The sequence below is a fragment of the Rhizoctonia solani genome, chromosome 8 (genome assembly GCF_016906535.1).
Source record: "Rhizoctonia solani chromosome 8, complete sequence".
Taxonomy (NCBI): domain Eukaryota; kingdom Fungi; phylum Basidiomycota; class Agaricomycetes; order Cantharellales; family Ceratobasidiaceae; genus Rhizoctonia; species Rhizoctonia solani.
In genome coordinates, this window is record NC_057377.1 from 583,619 (window position 1) to 601,378 (window position 17,760).

The window sequence follows — 17,760 nt, forward strand, 5'->3', positions numbered from 1 at the left end:
CACCTCTCCTTCCATTGATATATCTTTTGAATGATTATCTCTTCTTTGTCATGGCCTATTGAATGTATACATGCAAGTCCTTAGTTACCCACCCACAAGTGAAACTGTTAGTACTTTGTATGAAATGATACAATACAAAGATTTGGAGCGCAAATTATTCATAAGAGTTTAAATACTATTTCCAAAACATGTATAGAAGTCAACATGGTTAAATGGCGTTGGGAGCTTGGTGGGTTTTCTCTCAACGCATGCAGGGCCATATTTCCATTGCACTCCACACACAAATTTTGATACAAATGTATAAAGAGTCCAAAATATATTACACACAGAAAGCTACAGATCCATAAGACAAGTACCGGGCAAACAGTCTTAGAGCTGCTGTTGTCTCTTAGTGTACTTCACATAGAACGTTTGTCCTTTCGGACGCGCCTATTGCAAGCCTAGTCAGCTTGTCATGTCGCACTCACGAAACGGCCCGCTCACCTGGTACATGTTGTTCCTGTCTGGAACAGTTAGTGATGGGTCTGGCTTCTTGCCGGCAGAGTCAACTACCTCGTAGGTGTACTGATAAAATAAAACATGAAGTTGATTGGCTGTGAGTATATGCTGTTCAAGCTGTACTTACCGAAGCCAAGAACATGGATACCATGGACTTGATCTCGTACTGAGCAAAGCGACGGCCGGCGCAAGGGTGGCGCCCAACACCTAGGATGACTTAGTCAAATAGATCATGATGGAAAACACGCTAATTATAACCTACCCCATCCAAGGAAGCCATATGTCTGGGCCTTGTCTTGACCCTCGACATAACGACCTGGGTCATACCTGTAGTAAAGCATAAGTTATTTGAATGTGTACGTCCGCTTTTTAACTCACTGGCTTGGATTTGGATAAATGTTTGTATTGGTGTGAGTTTCTCCCATGGAGTAAACCAGGAACGTTCTAATAAACAAAGCCATGGTCAGAATCAACCATGCATTGTGCCATTTGAGACTGGACCTACCCATTTGGAATCTTTTTGCCGTCGATTTCAGTATCTCCAGATACAACTCGACGAAGGGCCGCCCCGGAAACAATCAATCTGTATGAAGAGTTTAGCGCTCACTCAGGCAGAGAAATACCAAGTAGCTCACCGAATTGTTTCACGGATACATGTCTACACAGCAGCCTTAGCATAAAGAAGTTCAAAGGATCTTGACTAGCCTACCTCTAAGACTGGCATCTCATCTTCCAAGGCTTGTGGCGGAATCTTCGAGAATCGCTCAGCTGTCGATAGGTCAGAGTACTCTTCGAGCGGCGCATACTTGTGAAGTAGGGCACGGATCTCTTCTACAGCCTTGTCTTTCCACTCAGGAACCTGATCGAGGTGAATGTATATCCAGGCGCTCATGAGACCGGTATTGACAATGCCAGCGAAAAGTACCCCCATGACAAACTGAGTTGAAACCACGCATTAGTGATACCTTCAAAACACAACTATGCGAACGTACTCCAATGATGTCTACCATAGAGTCCCCTTGGTCAATGAATGTCTGAAGGGCATCTTCCTCACGACGACCTTCGCGTTGACGATCCTTGATAATCTGGTCGAAGATGGTGTATCTTTGCAAGTCAAGCTTTCAGCCTCTCCGATGATATACTAATAATTTAATACCCACATTTCTGTTGTTGAATCAACTTTCTGTTTTCGGGCCGCCGACGGAAGCCAAGGAAGCAGGAGTGAAGCCGCTGTGCTTCCCTTCTCAACCTTCCAGTAGAGCTCCTCCAGTTGCTTGCATTTTTCAACCGAGTCGGCAATCTCACGCGCACCGGCAGCGCGGATAGTCAGCTGGAACACAGTCGAGTACATCACTTCGAATGGATCGAACTTTCCGGCGTCACCCCACGACTTCATATTACGCTCGATGTCGGACATTAGTTCAGGAGTGACTAGGTTAGTCATCATCAGTTCAATCAAAGGTAGAATAAGGCAGCTAGCACATACGTTTGGCGAGGCGATCGTTCTTCAGTAGAGGAACTAGATGACGCAGGAAGAAGGAAAGCTCCTCTTGATCATTCCTCTTCGCTGCATCTTGAGAAATGTCCTTTGTAGAAGGGCCCTATATTGGCAAAGTAATTTTATTAGGTGTATTGGACACGACTACTTGATTTACTCACTCCACCAAACAATAGCTGATACCTAATGAGGGCAAAAGGGGGATATTTAGCGTAGCGCTTCGCAGGCAGCACTTTAGACATTTACCCTTCAGTAAAGTTGAGGCTACTACTACTAAAGAAAGCCTTGCGAGCCTCTTCTCCCCTCACGGCTACAACATTATGCTGAACAGAACGGTATTAGCAGTCATTATCCAAAAATCACAACGAAACTTACGCCAAGTATACCGAATCCGAATGATCTCTCCTGGGGGAATTTCTTGAATCCATCGACTATGAAATCTATGTTGGGAATCGTTAATTACTCCGAGCGGCGGGTGATTTTCGATTCGAGTCTTACCATATCGTCTAACAGCCACATGGTATAATCAGATATAACGCATACATGAATAGATATCTTGTACCTACCTTGTGAAGAAAGACCATTGGCCGAAAAACGGCAAGGGTCGAATGCGTTTCACCTGTGAGTCGTCGGACCGAAGCAAATACCAGACTAAGCCGGATGCTACCGCTGCTGCAGAGCCAAGTGCAAGCTGGCTGTTCACAATGGTGGAAGCAATGTCTGCTGGGAACATTCCCAGGTTCCAGTTAGAAGAGTCGTTGGTAGTCAGATTCATGGTCGAGGAGGTACTGGTATGAGTGGAGCATGTGAGTGGGCTCTCTTGACAATAAGTACTCTGATAGATCAGCGGGAATAAACTACACCCAATCGGGTTGCAAGAGTATCAGGATAGGTGGATCAACAGGCTCTTGCGAACAGCCTCAAAGTAAGCCGGCCCCACCCTCAATAACCTGTAGCCAGGCAGGTAACCAGCCCGAGGTCCCCCATATCAAGCCCAACCAAAGGTACGGACCGGAGATCATGGCCCTTAAGGAAGCAGGGCCATGAGAACACTTTGCGAAGCGGGGCTCTGGATAGATTGAGACTTTGGTATCATACTGGTGCACATCACTTACGCACCAATTCTTCTGATGCACGATGGTACTTGCCTTCCTATATAAGCTATTGCACTTCGTGTGCACTACATTAACAGCAATTTATGCAAAGTACATGCGCAACCAAGTACGAATTCTGCACCAAGTTGCCCTTTGCTCACAACCCAAGTCGAAGGAACCATTAGTTGGCTCTATCTAATTCTATTGAAATAGACCCTCTAGGCCGTGAATCTTAAATATAGTTAAATGGTACGAGCGGGGTACCAAATAGACCTTGCGAACGTCATAAACCGATGTATAATAACGTCCCACTTCACAGTGCGAAAGAACCAAATACCAGATTTTAAAAAATTGTTATTCTGGTAGTCCACTGACCCTCATGACGTTCGGTCAGGTAACGGTCTGATGTGAAAGAAGGGCGACTCTGCCATCATTTATGACCTTGATATGTGCTCTGCTGGTTGTTGCGTCGGTCTGAAAGTTCTAGTTTGCTAGTACGATACGTTGTGACGAAGATCCCCCGAGGTTAAACTTACTAGTACTCATCGTCCGAAGCATACTCTGGCCGGGCGTATCGGCCTCGGCCTCGGGAATATTTCAAAGCTGGGGTTAAGAACCCTCCTACTTCTGAATTGAAATACTTGCTATATTGAGTTGGAATGCAACGGCAGTATTGACTGGCCATATCAGCTATTGTGTAAAGCTGTGATGATCAGCCCCATGCGCCGAGATGGCCGTGTGTGATAAACCTTGATCCAGCATATACGCGTCACAATACCGGGCACAAGTATCGACACTTCCTTGCTCAGATCGACGTATGGTGGTTAGTAGTGGGTTAGTAAACATACTACTTACTATTCATATTTCCGATCCACTTGACCGCTCCTCCACGACTTTGGTGTATGCATACAGAGCCACGAGAAAAAATATGATACCATACGTGGACTCTGGGAGCTCACATCGTCAACATCATGTTCCGCAAAACGTGGACAAGATTGGTTGCCGAAAGTACCTATCAGCCGGAGCTCGAAACACGCATAGAAAGACAGGCTTCAAAACAACTTCGCATCTGGATCATAAACTAACATCTTCAATAATACCGTGACTTGCGGTCATTGGCAACTCTGCGTATGGACAGACACTGCTATTGGATCGTCTAGCTTGCGTCTCCAAAACAGACCTTACGTCGATCCCTATACTCGACTCGTGGCGCCAAATCCAAGAAGCAAAGAGAGTTCGATACATGTATACATTGTCCATTGTTAAATTAAAAGAGACAAAAAGGCACATGCAAGGATCGGAGAGGCCAAATATCATGTCCAAAAAAAGAAAGAAAGAAAGAAAATACACAAATTATTAAAGGTTGGTCGAATAATACAAACGACAGAGCCATCTGAGATATACAACTCAGTAGTTCCAATCGATGAATTAGATACCTGGTGGTTCCAAACGAGATATACGCCTATTGCCGCTCCCGGATTTCTTGCCTGGTAGGACTCAAATTGCCAGCCTGGACAGAAGGGTGGTCTGGATTCAGACCGTCAGCAAAAGGTGGTTTGGAAAGTATGGTGATGGCAGTGGCAAGTTGTCAACTTGCCTTCGATCGCAGCCAACCAGGAATTGACCCCAATGTCTCTACGAGATAGACCCAGAGGCAAGCGTGGAACAAAGACCGAGACGACTATTCCGTTCACCAGCACGACTGAATTAGGAGTGATTTAGAAACATCCTCTTTTTTTGAATCAGGTTTTCATGGGGTGCTTACCGGCTAATATGATCGCGAGCCAGGTGGTATAGATCAACGTATGTGCAACCGTTTTATCTCGGTATACGTGCGCGAGTACTAATTGAGACCCAACAAGGTACGGAAGCTAAATCCCCAAAACACCGTTAGCCGGACCAAATTACGCACGATTCGCTACAGATCTGTTACGAACCAGATGCTGGGAATCCGAATTCGCCATGACCCGGGCGATGTTTTCCGCATTTAGCTGTGTGTACTCGGTTGGCGAATTTCCTCCACCAAAAGCCACCACCCGCCCAAAAGTTCGAACAAGACTCAGTTGGCGATGTAGATTCAAGAAGAAAAGCCCAAAGTATCGGACAAGACTCACCGTCGGATTGGGAGCGAACCACCAGTCCCGTCCGTTATCCTTGAGCATGATGTTGCGTGCGTTGTAATGCGAGGCATTGTACACAGCAAACTTGTTCGCAGACGAGATTCCGTGCTGCACCCCAGGTTTCGACAACGGCTCCTCGATGCGCTTGGGCACTTCGTGTTTGGATGTATCTTGTCCTATGGTGGGCATAGACGTGTTCAGCTGGGTCCCACGGTACTTGAGTGCGAGCGAGACGGGGGAACCGGCGCTCTACCCAGATAGACACATCTCCGAGTCAATACGAATCATCAAACAAGGAGAGGGGAGGGGTGAGTTGTGATCACACTTACACTGTTGTACGCGTCGACGACGTAGCCCCGGACTTCCTCTACGCAAATCGCAGCATCAAACCCGATGCGAGTTCGGTTTTCTCGGTTACCGAGCTCGCCATAGACTTGGAAGCTGCTGTTTGGCGCAGTGTAGGACTCGTTCAATCGCACCATCACTATCTCGATGCTGACCCATCCGTTGCCGTCTTCCCCTTGATTAACAGGGAACCAAGAAAACGAATGCGTTACGCCATTGTCCCGCCATTTTGCTGAATATCATGATTAGTTGGGCCAGACGAGCGGAAAGTAGCGTTCACGCACACATCAACGCAACTTCGCTTTCCTGGGCTGTAACATTGGGTCTGTCCTCTCCCTCCATAAAACCGGTGAAATTTACCGGACGAAACTTGGCTGCGGCGGGTGAATCAAGGCCCATGTACTCGAATATCCTATCCACCGCCTTCCAGGGGACGAAGAGATATGTCATGTTGGCCGGCCTCGAATGGGGTGTTCTGGGGGAATTGGTTCAGAATAGTTGGGCAAGCAAGTCGCAAGTCACTCACAAGTATCGCCCTAAATCTTCGATAACCTGGCACCCTATCCTCGACCCCCACCTAGGCCATCTGGCAATCTGCCCGACCGCCTTGGTTGTAGGCCCTTTGCCTGCATCCAGCCCAGCCGACTTTCCAGCTTCGGACAAAGTAAGTCCGGCAGTTTGACTCTGGTTCTGGAAGGTCCCGAACCCAAAGGGGTGGTCTGGATCCAGTTGCGAAGTAAATGTCTCGGCAAAGTGGATAGTTTCTATCGTTGTTTTGATCACATTCGCGTCTTTTTCGGTTCGGTTGAGATAAAAGTAGCGGTCTGTCGGAACGTGCTGTGCAGATGAAAGGGGGGTGATCGTCCATGTATATCTCACTTGCTATCAAGCGGAGAGCATAAGTCTAGATGGATGATCATGTGAATCTAGCTAACTACTCACCAAAAGCGTATCATTCAATACGGTGGTGGCCCGAGCAATTCCCTCGGCTGTGATATCACCAGCGACAGCGGCTTCATAGTACTCTTTCGTTTGGGTCTATGATGGATCCGTGAGTTTGAGACTGCTATTTATGACATTTTCGTTCACTCACTTGTTGGATGGTATTTATATCGACCACACGACCGAGGGCAAACACCAGACTCGCAGCGACCGTCGCAGTGACCAAAAAGAGAACAATGCATAGCCACCAGGGTGTTCGGCTGGCAAGAAGTGTCAAGATAAGCATCTAGCGAGCAATTAGGGCAATCGGGACGCACTCATCATGCCTTCTTATAGCCTTCCTATTGCGCGAGGATAATTGCTTGACGTATTTCCTGTAAAGTAAAAGGATGGCTGACCAAGGGCTGAGAGGATTATGAGTGTGATAGTCGAGCTCGTGCCCCACTTCGCCCTTCATGGACTCGTGAATGATCGTAGCCCATACTATAAACAGTCAATAAAGAACCGTATGCATCAAAACAGCAACTCACGGGCAGCTTCAATTCAGGCGCGTGAGAGATCCAATAGGGATATGCCCAACGTAAGCCCCACTCCGCCGCACAGCCCACCAACAATCAACCGAGTCCAGAAAAGGGACATGCCCGACGCTGCGCGCGCAACAAGGAAAATTACAGGAAGCGAAAGAAAGCTTTTGGCTCTGAGTGAGGTGTGTTTTGGCCAACAAGGATAACGAGATGGACTCACCATAAGATCATATGTGTAGAAAGAATAATCTTGTAAATAGAATTATATGAATATAAAACAATAGTAAAGACAGTAGTGTGAATAGAGAGAAAAGAGAGATGATGTACTATACGGTCGAATGCACCCGTATTTATATGTAACGAATAGGTAACTGGTCTCATTATTGTTATCTTACTTCTGTTCGTTACTCGTTACATACATAAGCCACTCGATTTTCGGTTATATTATTGGTCATGTAAAGTACTCGTTTCTTCTTAAGAGGCTTGTACCCAAAAGATTTTGTATCTACTTTTGCTTCAACTACGAATACAAGTGACTTACGGATTGTCATTCAGCTTGATTAAGTCGTTTGATTAATCACTATATTACATCGTATTCACGAAGCTAACATTTTTTGACATACCAAAAAGCACTTACACTCTAGTAAGTAACCACAAAAAATTCCCACACTAGTCTATAACTGTACATCGGGTTGGCCGCCGGTTGTACCAGTATTAGACTAACTGATAACTCGTTTAAATCACCCTACAGCAACATGTCTCGCGTCATGCGCAGCGGACGGACGTACGACCCCGGGCAGGCGCCGGCGGCTCCCAAACGTCGCGGACCCAAGTCGGTTTCCACCATGGGAACCAAGACATCAGAAAGACAAGGTGAGTACGAGAATGATGAAAGAGCGAGGTTGATCACCTTCGGCTCTATACCCGGGACAGAAACCCTGGAAGGTTCACTAGTACTCAAGGGTACTGGTAAACGTAAAGGAGTGAGTTGGACCACATCCGATGGGGTAAAACTGTCCCCAGCGGCATACAAGGCACTCACCAACAAGGCGCCCCCAATCCGAAGGAAATCAAACCTCAGGATAGAGTACCCACAAGATACCCGCGAAACAGCGGATGCCCGTAACGACACGGATGCCTCTGACGAAGATAATGGAGATGCCGCCCCCCAGGAGACTACCGCGAGGACTGCCGACCGCGCGCTCGGGGTACCAACCACCCCTGATGCTGCCGACCGTGCGACCGGTACGTCTAGAGTCCCCGAGACTCCCGAAAAGCACGAAAGTGCAATGGGGATGAGCGTAGGGTACAGTGGACAATCTATATACATTACCGCTCGTACGAGCCGCACATACAGGACAGAGAGTGGCGACGAAGAGTCAGCTCATGAAAAGCCCCAATATGTAATAGTAGACGACTCACCGTCCCATGCGTATAAACACTGTAAAGGGCAGAGCGAGGTCAACTCCGAGAGCGATAGAAAATCTGAACCGGTAGGGATAAGTTGGTTTGAAGAAATGAGAAAGGCCGAAAACCTACCTGAAGAGGAAGAACTACCGGAGCTTGACGCCGACTGGTATAGAGACCACTGGTCTCGATCGCAGTACCTCTCGGCACCTGATACTGAGTCCGGTAACCAATTGGACGATACTGGGAGTGTTAGCGTAAATGCATTGATATACGAAGTAAGCGAGAACGATATGCTCACAGATGAAGAATATGAAAGGCTATTAGAGATGCTCCGCAACCAGGAGAGGTTGAGGACCGCCAGAGAATACGAACCTAGTCAGACCTCCGGAGCCGGACCGTCAGGAGCCCGTCGTACCCCGCCAGTAACACTAGAAGAGGTTGAGGACGAGGGCGAGCGCGTCCATAGAGTCGTATCCTCAGATGAAGAGCGTGAAAGTGAGTACGAACTAGCACCGAAAGGAAAGGGGAAAAGGAAAGGTAGAATCGAGAAAAATAGACCACGTACTAGCTTAGGCGTAATAATCGACGAAGTACAACGTGACCCTGTTATCAGCTATACGGAACGCGTCAAGTCCCAATCACTGCGGGAGAGTCAACCGGCAAACCATATACCTGAGGGATTCAGTAGCGGTGGATACGCGCAAGCCATGTACGGGACAAGGGACCGGGATCGATCGTCGGCGGAAGCTCGTCGCTCGAGAAGGGTCGAATACATAGCGGCCATAGATAAACCCCGAAGTGACCCGTCTAGACCAGTCCATGGTTCGGAATTGCGCTCAGAGCGAAGTGAACCGAGGCTAGACAGTCAGAGAGATGGGGATAGCCGTAATAGTCGAAACTATGACCCTAGCGAAAGCGGAAGACAAAGCCGTAGAGATGAAAGACCCGACCCGGCAGGAACACCCAGTGACCCCGATGATGACCGAAGTGAATCCAGCTCGAGTAGTAGTTCGGACAGCGAGAGCAGCAATAATGAAGACGAACCTCGAGGAAACCCAAACCGTCAAATAATGAAATTGCTAGCCGACCTGAAGAAGGAGAACAAAAAGCTCAAGCGAAAGATGAAAGATCGAGCCAGGTCAGGATACAAGGCCCAGACACCGAAGACCTACAAGGGTGAAGAACCCGACATCGAAGCCTACGAGCAATTCCTATTCGAATACAACACCTGGATTCGCGAGGCCGGACTATCAAGGGACGAATCCGTACGAGGAATATGCCGATTCCTAGACGGAAAGGCATCTAAGTGGTATATGTCCAAAATTGCCCCGAACCTGGACAGAGTGAGATACGAGATAAGGGATATATACTCACAACTGTACCAATACTGCTTCCCACCCGACTTCAAGGAGAAACTACGAAAAAAGTATGAATCACTTACGCAAGGAGAACGTGTCGTGCAAGACTTCTTTGCCGACCTTGAGTTATACAGAACACGACTGAGCGATGTGACGGACTCGCAGCACGTTCGTAGAGCCTGGAATGGAGCGGCTAGGTATATAAGAGTGGAATGGGCCATCAGAGGAATACGTCCAGAGAGTACTACCATAGAAGAATTGAAAAGAGTAGCCGAAGATATTGAGAGGGCATACAAAGAAAAACGAGCGATAGAGCATGACTCTGGAAAAAGAGAGAACCACAAGCGCGAGCGATCTCGTAGTCCAAACCGAAAGAGAGACCACAAAGGTAACAACTCACAACGAAACGGCTCATTCAGAGACCAAAGACCAAGATCGCACCAAGGTAGTAGCCAGAAGAGTCACGGCCGGGATCGAGCAGAAAACTGGAAAAAGCACAAACAAGTCAGTAGTGATCATAGGCGAGATCAGCCGCTTACCGAGGAGGAAAAAGAAAAGCTCAAAGCTGAAGGGAAGTGCTTCCTGTGCAAGCAGACAGGACACTTCACTCGCAATTGTCCAAAGTCCAGCAAAGCTACTCCGTCGGGACTAAAAGTCAACTCTACTACAGTTAGAAAAGCTGAGACGAGGGTAATGGCATCGTCCGTACTACTGCGCGAACTAGACAAACTATCAAAATTCAGAAACGAACTTGAATTAAGATCAGCCGAAGTGGAAGTATGTGCCGCACAACCGAGTGGAAGAGAACGGGCACAAAAAGTGAACGAACAAGGATATATCGAACGGAACGCCATGCGAGTAAGGGATAATACGAGGAAGGTTCCCCAGACCATAACCGTCCAAGCAAGACTGAACGGTCAAACCGTTAGAGTGCTCTTAGACTCGGGAAGTCAAGCTGATATCATATCCACGACTATAGTAGACCAACTGAACTTACCCAAAACCGCTCTCACCAAGCCCCTTCAACTTGTACTTGCTATCTCCGGGTCAAAGGGAGTAGTCAACTACGCCACAAAGGGAAGGCTTCAGTACCAAGACGTTGACGAGGAGAGGGAGTTTGATGTCGGGAATCTGGGAAGCTACGACATTATATTGGGCACACCATGGTTATACCAACATAGCGTGTCACTAAGCTTCAACCCAATGGGCGTGTCAATAGGGTCAGCTAGACCACTCCCACTGGAAGGAGACTACGTACTAGAGGTAAATAGCCTAGCCACCGATGTGTTTGAGTCCCGGCTCGAGGAACTTCGTGTAATTCTGAGGAAGGAGGCCGAAATACTATGCCCGGAGTCAGTCGCAAGCACACCGCTCCCACCGTTCCGAGCTATCAATCATACTATACCTTTGAAGGATGAGACAAGGGTCTACAAGTTCAGGCCATCAAGATGTCCCGAGAAACTGAAACCGCTGTTCGAACAAAAAGCTCGTGAATACCTAGACTCAGGCAGGTGGCAATTGGCCACCGGCAGTAACGCCATACCAATGCTATTCCTACCAAAAAAGAAGCTGGATGGCGAAATAGCACTGAGGACGGTATTAGACAAGAGAGAACAGAATGATAACACGGTGAAATTAGCGTCGCCATTACCGCTGCAAGACAAAATCTTGCTGAAAGTAAGTGCTTACCTATACAAATCGGTTCTTGACGGTAAGGACGCGTACGAGCAGATCCGCGTGGAAGAGAAAGATGTACATAAAACGTTGTTCCACACACTGTTAGGTACTATGATCAGTAAGGTGATGCAACAAGGCGATTGCAATGCTGGCGCCACGTACCAGCAATTGATGAACCATTTGTTCTCAGCACACATAGGTGTATTCATGTACGTCTACCTGGACGATATAATAATATTTTCCAATACTATTGAAGAACACGTCGAACATATACGAGTGATACTAAAAATACTCGGTAAAGAAAAGTTTTACCTTAGCCCAAAGAAAATGCAGTTCTTCACTAAGGAAATTAACTTACTCGGACATGTCATTGATAGCAAGGGGATCAAAATGGACCCCCACAAGGTAGATAGTATAGAGAAATGGAAGACACCGGTGACAAAAGAACAAATAGCAAGCTACATAGGAGCACTTGGATACCTTGCGCCAAACTGCAAAGGGATCCAAAAGCCGATGGCAATACTGTCTAAGTACGCCAGCGGTACTGGCCGATTCATTTGGGAAGGGACTCAAGAAAGAGCGTTCAAAGAAACGAAGCAGATAGTTGCAAAGCATAGGAATACGCACCAAAAAGCATTAGATTACAGCGAAGGGGCACCAACGGTATTCCTAATAACTGATGCAAGCCTTACCAGTGCAAGCGGAGTATTAAGCCAAGGCGTTGACTGGAAACAAGCGGGAGTAATTGCCTTCTGGTCAGGAAAGTTCGACTCAGCGCAACAAAACTACCCAGTACACGACCGTGAAGCGTTGGCTATAATGCTGTCACTCAAGAAATTTGAACCGATGTTACAAGGCGTCCATTTCCGTATACTAACTGACCATCGGGCACTGGAACACCTGACGAGCCAAAAGAACCTGAATCAGCGGCAAATGAGATGGATCGACCTCATGAGCCGATTCAACTTCAGAATAGTATATATAGAAGGTACAGAAAATGTATTGGCGGACGCACTATCAAGAATGTACAGTGCAGAAGAGCCTGGGGTCAAACAAGCAAGGAGTGAGTACGCAGTAGAAGAATGGAGTGAAGGCAAAGCGGGACTGAAGGGTGGGAACCCAACAAACGAGGGACTCACCCGACCGCTACTAGTTGGGGTGGCAGCCGCAGTGGCGGCAACAAGCGGAACCAACTTGGCTATGGTCCGCCAAAACCCAACGCGCGCTAGGAACGTACCAAAACGCTACGACCCAATAATACCAGGCCGTGAGGGAGACAAGTCAACTAGAAAGAAAGGCGTTAGTACAACAAGGAGGGTAGACAAAACACAAAGGAACAAAAGTAATGACACAGCGGCAAACGCTGCGCCGGAGGGCGAGACAGGCCCCAAAAGCAATTTCGAGACCCAAATACCAGAAATCGTGAAATCAGTCAACAAAATCGACGTACTAACAGCCATTCGCAAGGGCTACGCAAAAGACAAACAGTTCGGACCCATTACAGAAAACATAGAATCGCAGCATAACTACCAAGTACAAAATGGACTACTGTACATGAAAGATAACAACGAAATGATACTATGCATACCTGAATGTGTAATGGGCAAATATGATGTTAGGCCGCTGCTAATCGCACAAGCTCACTCAGTACTAGCACACCAAGGGTATCAAAAGACGTACGCATATATGCGAGAGTCAGTATGGTGGAAAAATATGGCAAAGGAAGTGGAACGATTCTGCCGGGCATGCACTACCTGTACTGCGTCGAAACAATCCACACAGCATCCGTATGGACTACTCAAACCGCTACAGGTCCCGAAATTCCCATGGTCTCAAATTGGAATTGATTTTGTAGGACCACTTCCATCATCAAAGACATTGTACGGCAAATTCAACATGATCTGCGTAGTCGTTGATCACCTAACCTCTATGACCCATTTGATTGCGTCTTGGCAAGATTACACCGCACGCAACATTGCCGAAGCACTCCACGCGCACGTATTCAAATTACATGGGCCACCGGACATTATCATTAGCGATAGAGATAAATTATTTACATCTGAATTCCACAAAACCATAAATGAGCTATCGGGAACGGAGCTAGGAATGTCAACATCTAACCATCCCGAGACCAACGGACTGGTAGAACGTCAGAATGGTACATTGGGAGGGATCATCAGGACCTGCACAAACCGCGCACAGCGCAATTGGGCCATCCAATTACCAACCATTGAGTTCGCAATCAACTCAGCCCAATCCGAGACCACTGGATTCAGCCCGTTTAAGCTGAATTACGGGCAAATGCCCCAACCATTATTAGTCAGGACAAACACGGAACTTAACGGGGTAAAGGAACACGCCAGAACAATTAGGCATGCTCTAATGACGGCTCACGACGCAATAATTGCTCAACAATCAGTTCAAACAATCCAAGCAAATAGAAAACAACGAGCCGCACCATTCAAAATAGGCGACAAGGTGTTTGTATTGACAAAGAACATGTCCATACCAGAAGGAAAAGCACGAAAGCTAGTGAACAAATGGATGGGACCTGTGGAAATCAGCGACGAAGTAGTGAATGGTACAACCTACCGTGTGATACTGCCGCCAGAACTGATGCGGAGAGGAATTAGGCCAACATTCCATGCATTGTTATTGAAACCGTACATACCCGATGAAGACAGAAGGTTCCCCAGACACAACTACAGCCAATTCATCAGCCTGGAAGGCAATGAAGACGAATGGGCTGTGGAGAAAATAACCAACCACCGTGGTCGGGGTAACCGTGCAATGTTTGAGGTATTATGGTACGGTGGAGAAATCACATGGGAACCAATCAAGGCGATCAGGCACTTGGTGGTATTCAGGCAATATCTCGAAATTTTAGGTATCAAGCACGAGCACCAATTACCCCTGAAAGATGGGGTAGATGTGGAGGAGCCGGCTAGCGACGAGAGTGATACTGAATCAGAAAATTTAGAGGTATCGAGTGTACAGGTATTTAACGACAAGTCACTACAGGGATGGGAGGACACCCCCTCATTGCTCAACGCATATATATTCACTAAATATCTACATTCGTACATATGCCTTACGACGATCCCCCAGGCTATAACTATTGCCCCCGCGGCTACGCCAGACGCGGCGGTTGAGGGCAAGGCCGTGGAGGATTTGCTCGTCCGCATGATGATATCATATGTCGCGCGTTCAACATCCAGCTGGAAACGGAAAATATGCGAGCACGCACCGAACTACTCCAAACTAGCAGGGACAACACTACACACCGAGGCCATTGTGGACAACAAAGGGGCCATGATAGACGTCTTGACCGTATCGACAAAGACAAAGACGTACCTGTTAGTAAGCCGCGAGTTAGCAGTGCAGTTGCGCATACAGCCGGTTACTAACCAAGTAACAGCCTCTGGTCCTACTAAACGCTGGAGGTCCCCAAGCCCGGTACCTTGGGCGCAATATTCCGGCGACTGCGAGCCTGGGAGCGATTCCAGCTATGCACCTCAATCCAAACGCCCCCGAGTTCATACCAAGCCACGTACCCGATCGTCCAAGACCAGCAGTACAGGGACTGAGAGCGGAGATATCGGAGGACCTACGAGTAATGCAAGAACTGTCGTTCCACGCAGACGAATTGTCAAACCAAATGGACGAAGCGAAAACCGCTGTAGACTTGATACTCCGCACGTCACGGCTGTTCGAGGACCTCTACCACGAGACAAAGACAAGACTGGCGAACAGCAAAGATCAAATGAACCAGGCCATGCAAGGGTTGACAGTACGCTCCAATCGGAGCTCAACCGACTGTACGCCGAACTCACTCGCAAACGATTGCTCAGAAAGGCTGCGGAACGAGTCCAGAAGCACACTGGGAGAACCGCCGACTTCGACTCACACCAAGGATCAACTATTGACGCACAACTCCATTCGGTCGATGAGCCAAGTGTCAATGGAAGTGATCGTGGCTCAGTGCCGCCTATCCAGTCCCCCGAGCCCGTCGCAAGAGACCTCCCACACGACGAACAACTCAAGTCCATTGGCGAACTACTCACATCAATGGGACACGGGGGGAGTAACTCACCAAGGCAAGGAGGAAGCGGTGACCCCAGCAAGTCAACAGTCCAACAACACGTCGCACCTATTGAGGAGAATCAGCCTGTCGAGCTTGTTGAGCAAGATGGGGATACTGACGCGGAAGGGGAAGACAAAGAAACCGGACTGCCAGGGACCACCAAAGGAGCCGACGACCACCCAAGCCGGGCCATCAACTTGAAAGGAAAAGCTAAGGCGGCGTAGCCACCTGGAGGGCGTGTGTAACAAATAGGTAACTGGTCTCATTATTGTTATCTTACTTCTGTTTGTTACTCGTTACATACATAAGCCACTCAATTTTTGGTTATATTATTGGTCATGTAAAGTACTCATTTCTTCTTAAGAGGCTTGTACCCAAAAGATTTTGTATCTACTTTTGCTTCAACTACGAATACAAGTGACTTACGGATTGTCATTCAGCTTGATTAAGTCGTTTGATTAATCACTATATTACATTGTATTCACGAAGCTAACATTATACCTTTACATTATAGTTGAGTCATCTAGTATATGACTAGGTATTGTTGCTTGACTTGATTACATGTATGTTCCAGTACATTCCAGATTCCTCTTGTCTTTACTACTATATACATGATATTTCTACACTTCCCCTTAATCAGGCAAGCAAAGATACATGTAAAAGGAAAATATTACATTTATTCAGTCACATTCAGTCTCATTCAGATTTCAGTCTTTTGGTTATACAGCTAATTCTTCATCCTTTAGTTTCATTAATCCACTTCTTCCTCTTTGGGTCCTTCAAATACCTGTTTGCCCATAATTGCATTTGTCAGGTAATTAAATTGCGGTGCTGGTAGGGCTTTAATAAGCACATCAGCTAGGTTCTTGTTTGATGGCACATACAGTGTAGAGATCATACACTTCTTGATAGTGTTGCACATGAAGTGATGGCAAATATCAATGTGCTTCAAACAACCATGGAACTGCAACTCAATGGATAGCATTGGGGCAGCAAGGTTGTCTGAAAGTATGAGTGTGGGAGCATCAGCTGGGTAATATAGTTCCTGGAAGAATTGACAGAACCAAATTGCTTGAGTACATGCATGTGATAATGCCATGTACTCTGCTTCCACTGTACAAGGTTATAATGCTGAAAATCAGTGCGTGTGTTTAAGTGAGAATTGAGCTGAGATCAAGATCAATACATACTGATTTTAGGTATCAATTCTTCCATAGTCTGATTCATGCTGAGGGAGGCATACTAACATTGTAATTTTCAGGCCATATCCTACTGAAAAAAGGAATATTTTACTGATGTACTGATTTTCAGGATCTTATCACACCTGTCCTGGACATCTGTTGGGACATTGAGGGTGCAGGCACTTACAGCTGGGTGATACAACAAGCAAACTGCTTAAGGCAGTGAGGTGGTACCCTACAACAACTAACTAAGTATCTACAACAACCAAGGCCCTACAGGCAATGATTGGCTATGTATCTACAGTAGAGAAGCCACTTAAGGCAGTGGACTGAGTAGCTAAGTGGTTACTGGGCTTAAGGCCCTTGTACAATAGTAGGATGCAACAAGAGGTAATCAACCTGGGTGTTACCATGGTTGGTTGTCCTCCTTATATATTCTAGAGTCAGGCTATTTACAAATACAAGGTATCAAATATGTAGTCCAATAAGAACCCTGTTCTGCAGTTGGCCTTACTCATGCATATGTGTCACTGATGTGTCATGATGACATCATAGGTGGAGGTGGCTACATATGCTGGTTAAGCACAGATGGGGATGTGGCTTGGCACTTAGTGTAAGTGCCAAGGTCATGTGATCAAAAATGTTGTCCATTTGTCTTTGTTTAAATTTGAGAAAAATGGAATAAAAGTCCTTGGTATAAGTGTGTCTACAACAACACCACAGTGTTCCATGGTTGATAATGCAACCATTGGTTGCTTCTTAGTGGACCAAGAAACAGCAGCTCCACCTAATAAGTGTTGTACGCCACTGTAAGGTGGGTACTTGCTAGTGGTGGGCGCTTAAGGCCGTAACTACTACAGACACTGCTTATGTAATCTACTTATCTAAGGCTAACTAATACCGCTTAAGGCAGTCTTCTACTAACTACTGATGGCAATGGGGCCTGAGGCCTGGAGGTGTGGTAGGTCAAGTAAAGGGGTGAGTGTTACTGTTACTACTGGGGGCCGGCTACTTAGCTGGCTGGTTACC

The 17,760-nt window shown here is 47.0% G+C and overlaps 3 protein-coding genes across 3 annotated transcripts; 1 reads left to right on the plus strand and 2 right to left on the minus strand.

Annotated features, from left to right (window-relative positions):
* Positions 1 to 369: 369 nt before the first annotated feature.
* RhiXN_09644 (cytochrome P450 family protein) lies at positions 370 to 2,771 on the minus strand (the record flags this gene model as incomplete). Its single annotated transcript, XM_043329460.1, has 16 exons — positions 370 to 429; positions 484 to 564; positions 626 to 705; positions 761 to 825; positions 877 to 942; positions 1,004 to 1,081; positions 1,134 to 1,156; positions 1,208 to 1,435; positions 1,491 to 1,602; positions 1,659 to 1,929; positions 1,985 to 2,099; positions 2,158 to 2,179; positions 2,243 to 2,319; positions 2,372 to 2,436; positions 2,495 to 2,502; positions 2,563 to 2,771. The coding sequence occupies 16 exons, from the start codon at positions 2,769 to 2,771 to the stop codon at positions 370 to 372; spliced, it is 1,560 nt and encodes a 519-aa protein (XP_043182294.1).
* A 1,860-nt stretch (positions 2,772 to 4,631) lies between these two features.
* RhiXN_09645 (uncharacterized protein) lies at positions 4,632 to 7,136 on the minus strand (the record flags this gene model as incomplete). The annotated part of the gene is made up of 11 exons (XM_043329461.1): positions 4,632 to 4,792; positions 4,856 to 4,961; positions 5,028 to 5,459; positions 5,540 to 5,787; positions 5,840 to 6,030; positions 6,082 to 6,437; positions 6,498 to 6,593; positions 6,649 to 6,757; positions 6,815 to 6,980; positions 7,028 to 7,033; positions 7,106 to 7,136. The coding sequence occupies 11 exons, from the start codon at positions 7,134 to 7,136 to the stop codon at positions 4,632 to 4,634; spliced, it is 1,902 nt and encodes a 633-aa protein (XP_043182295.1).
* A 640-nt stretch (positions 7,137 to 7,776) lies between these two features.
* RhiXN_09646 (Transposon Ty3-G Gag-Pol polyprotein) lies at positions 7,777 to 15,774 on the plus strand (the record flags this gene model as incomplete). Its single annotated transcript, XM_043329462.1, has 2 exons — positions 7,777 to 7,894; positions 7,955 to 15,774. 2 exons carry the CDS (start codon positions 7,777 to 7,779, stop codon positions 15,772 to 15,774), a joined length of 7,938 nt encoding a protein of 2,645 aa, XP_043182296.1.
* Positions 15,775 to 17,760: the final 1,986 nt, after the last annotated feature.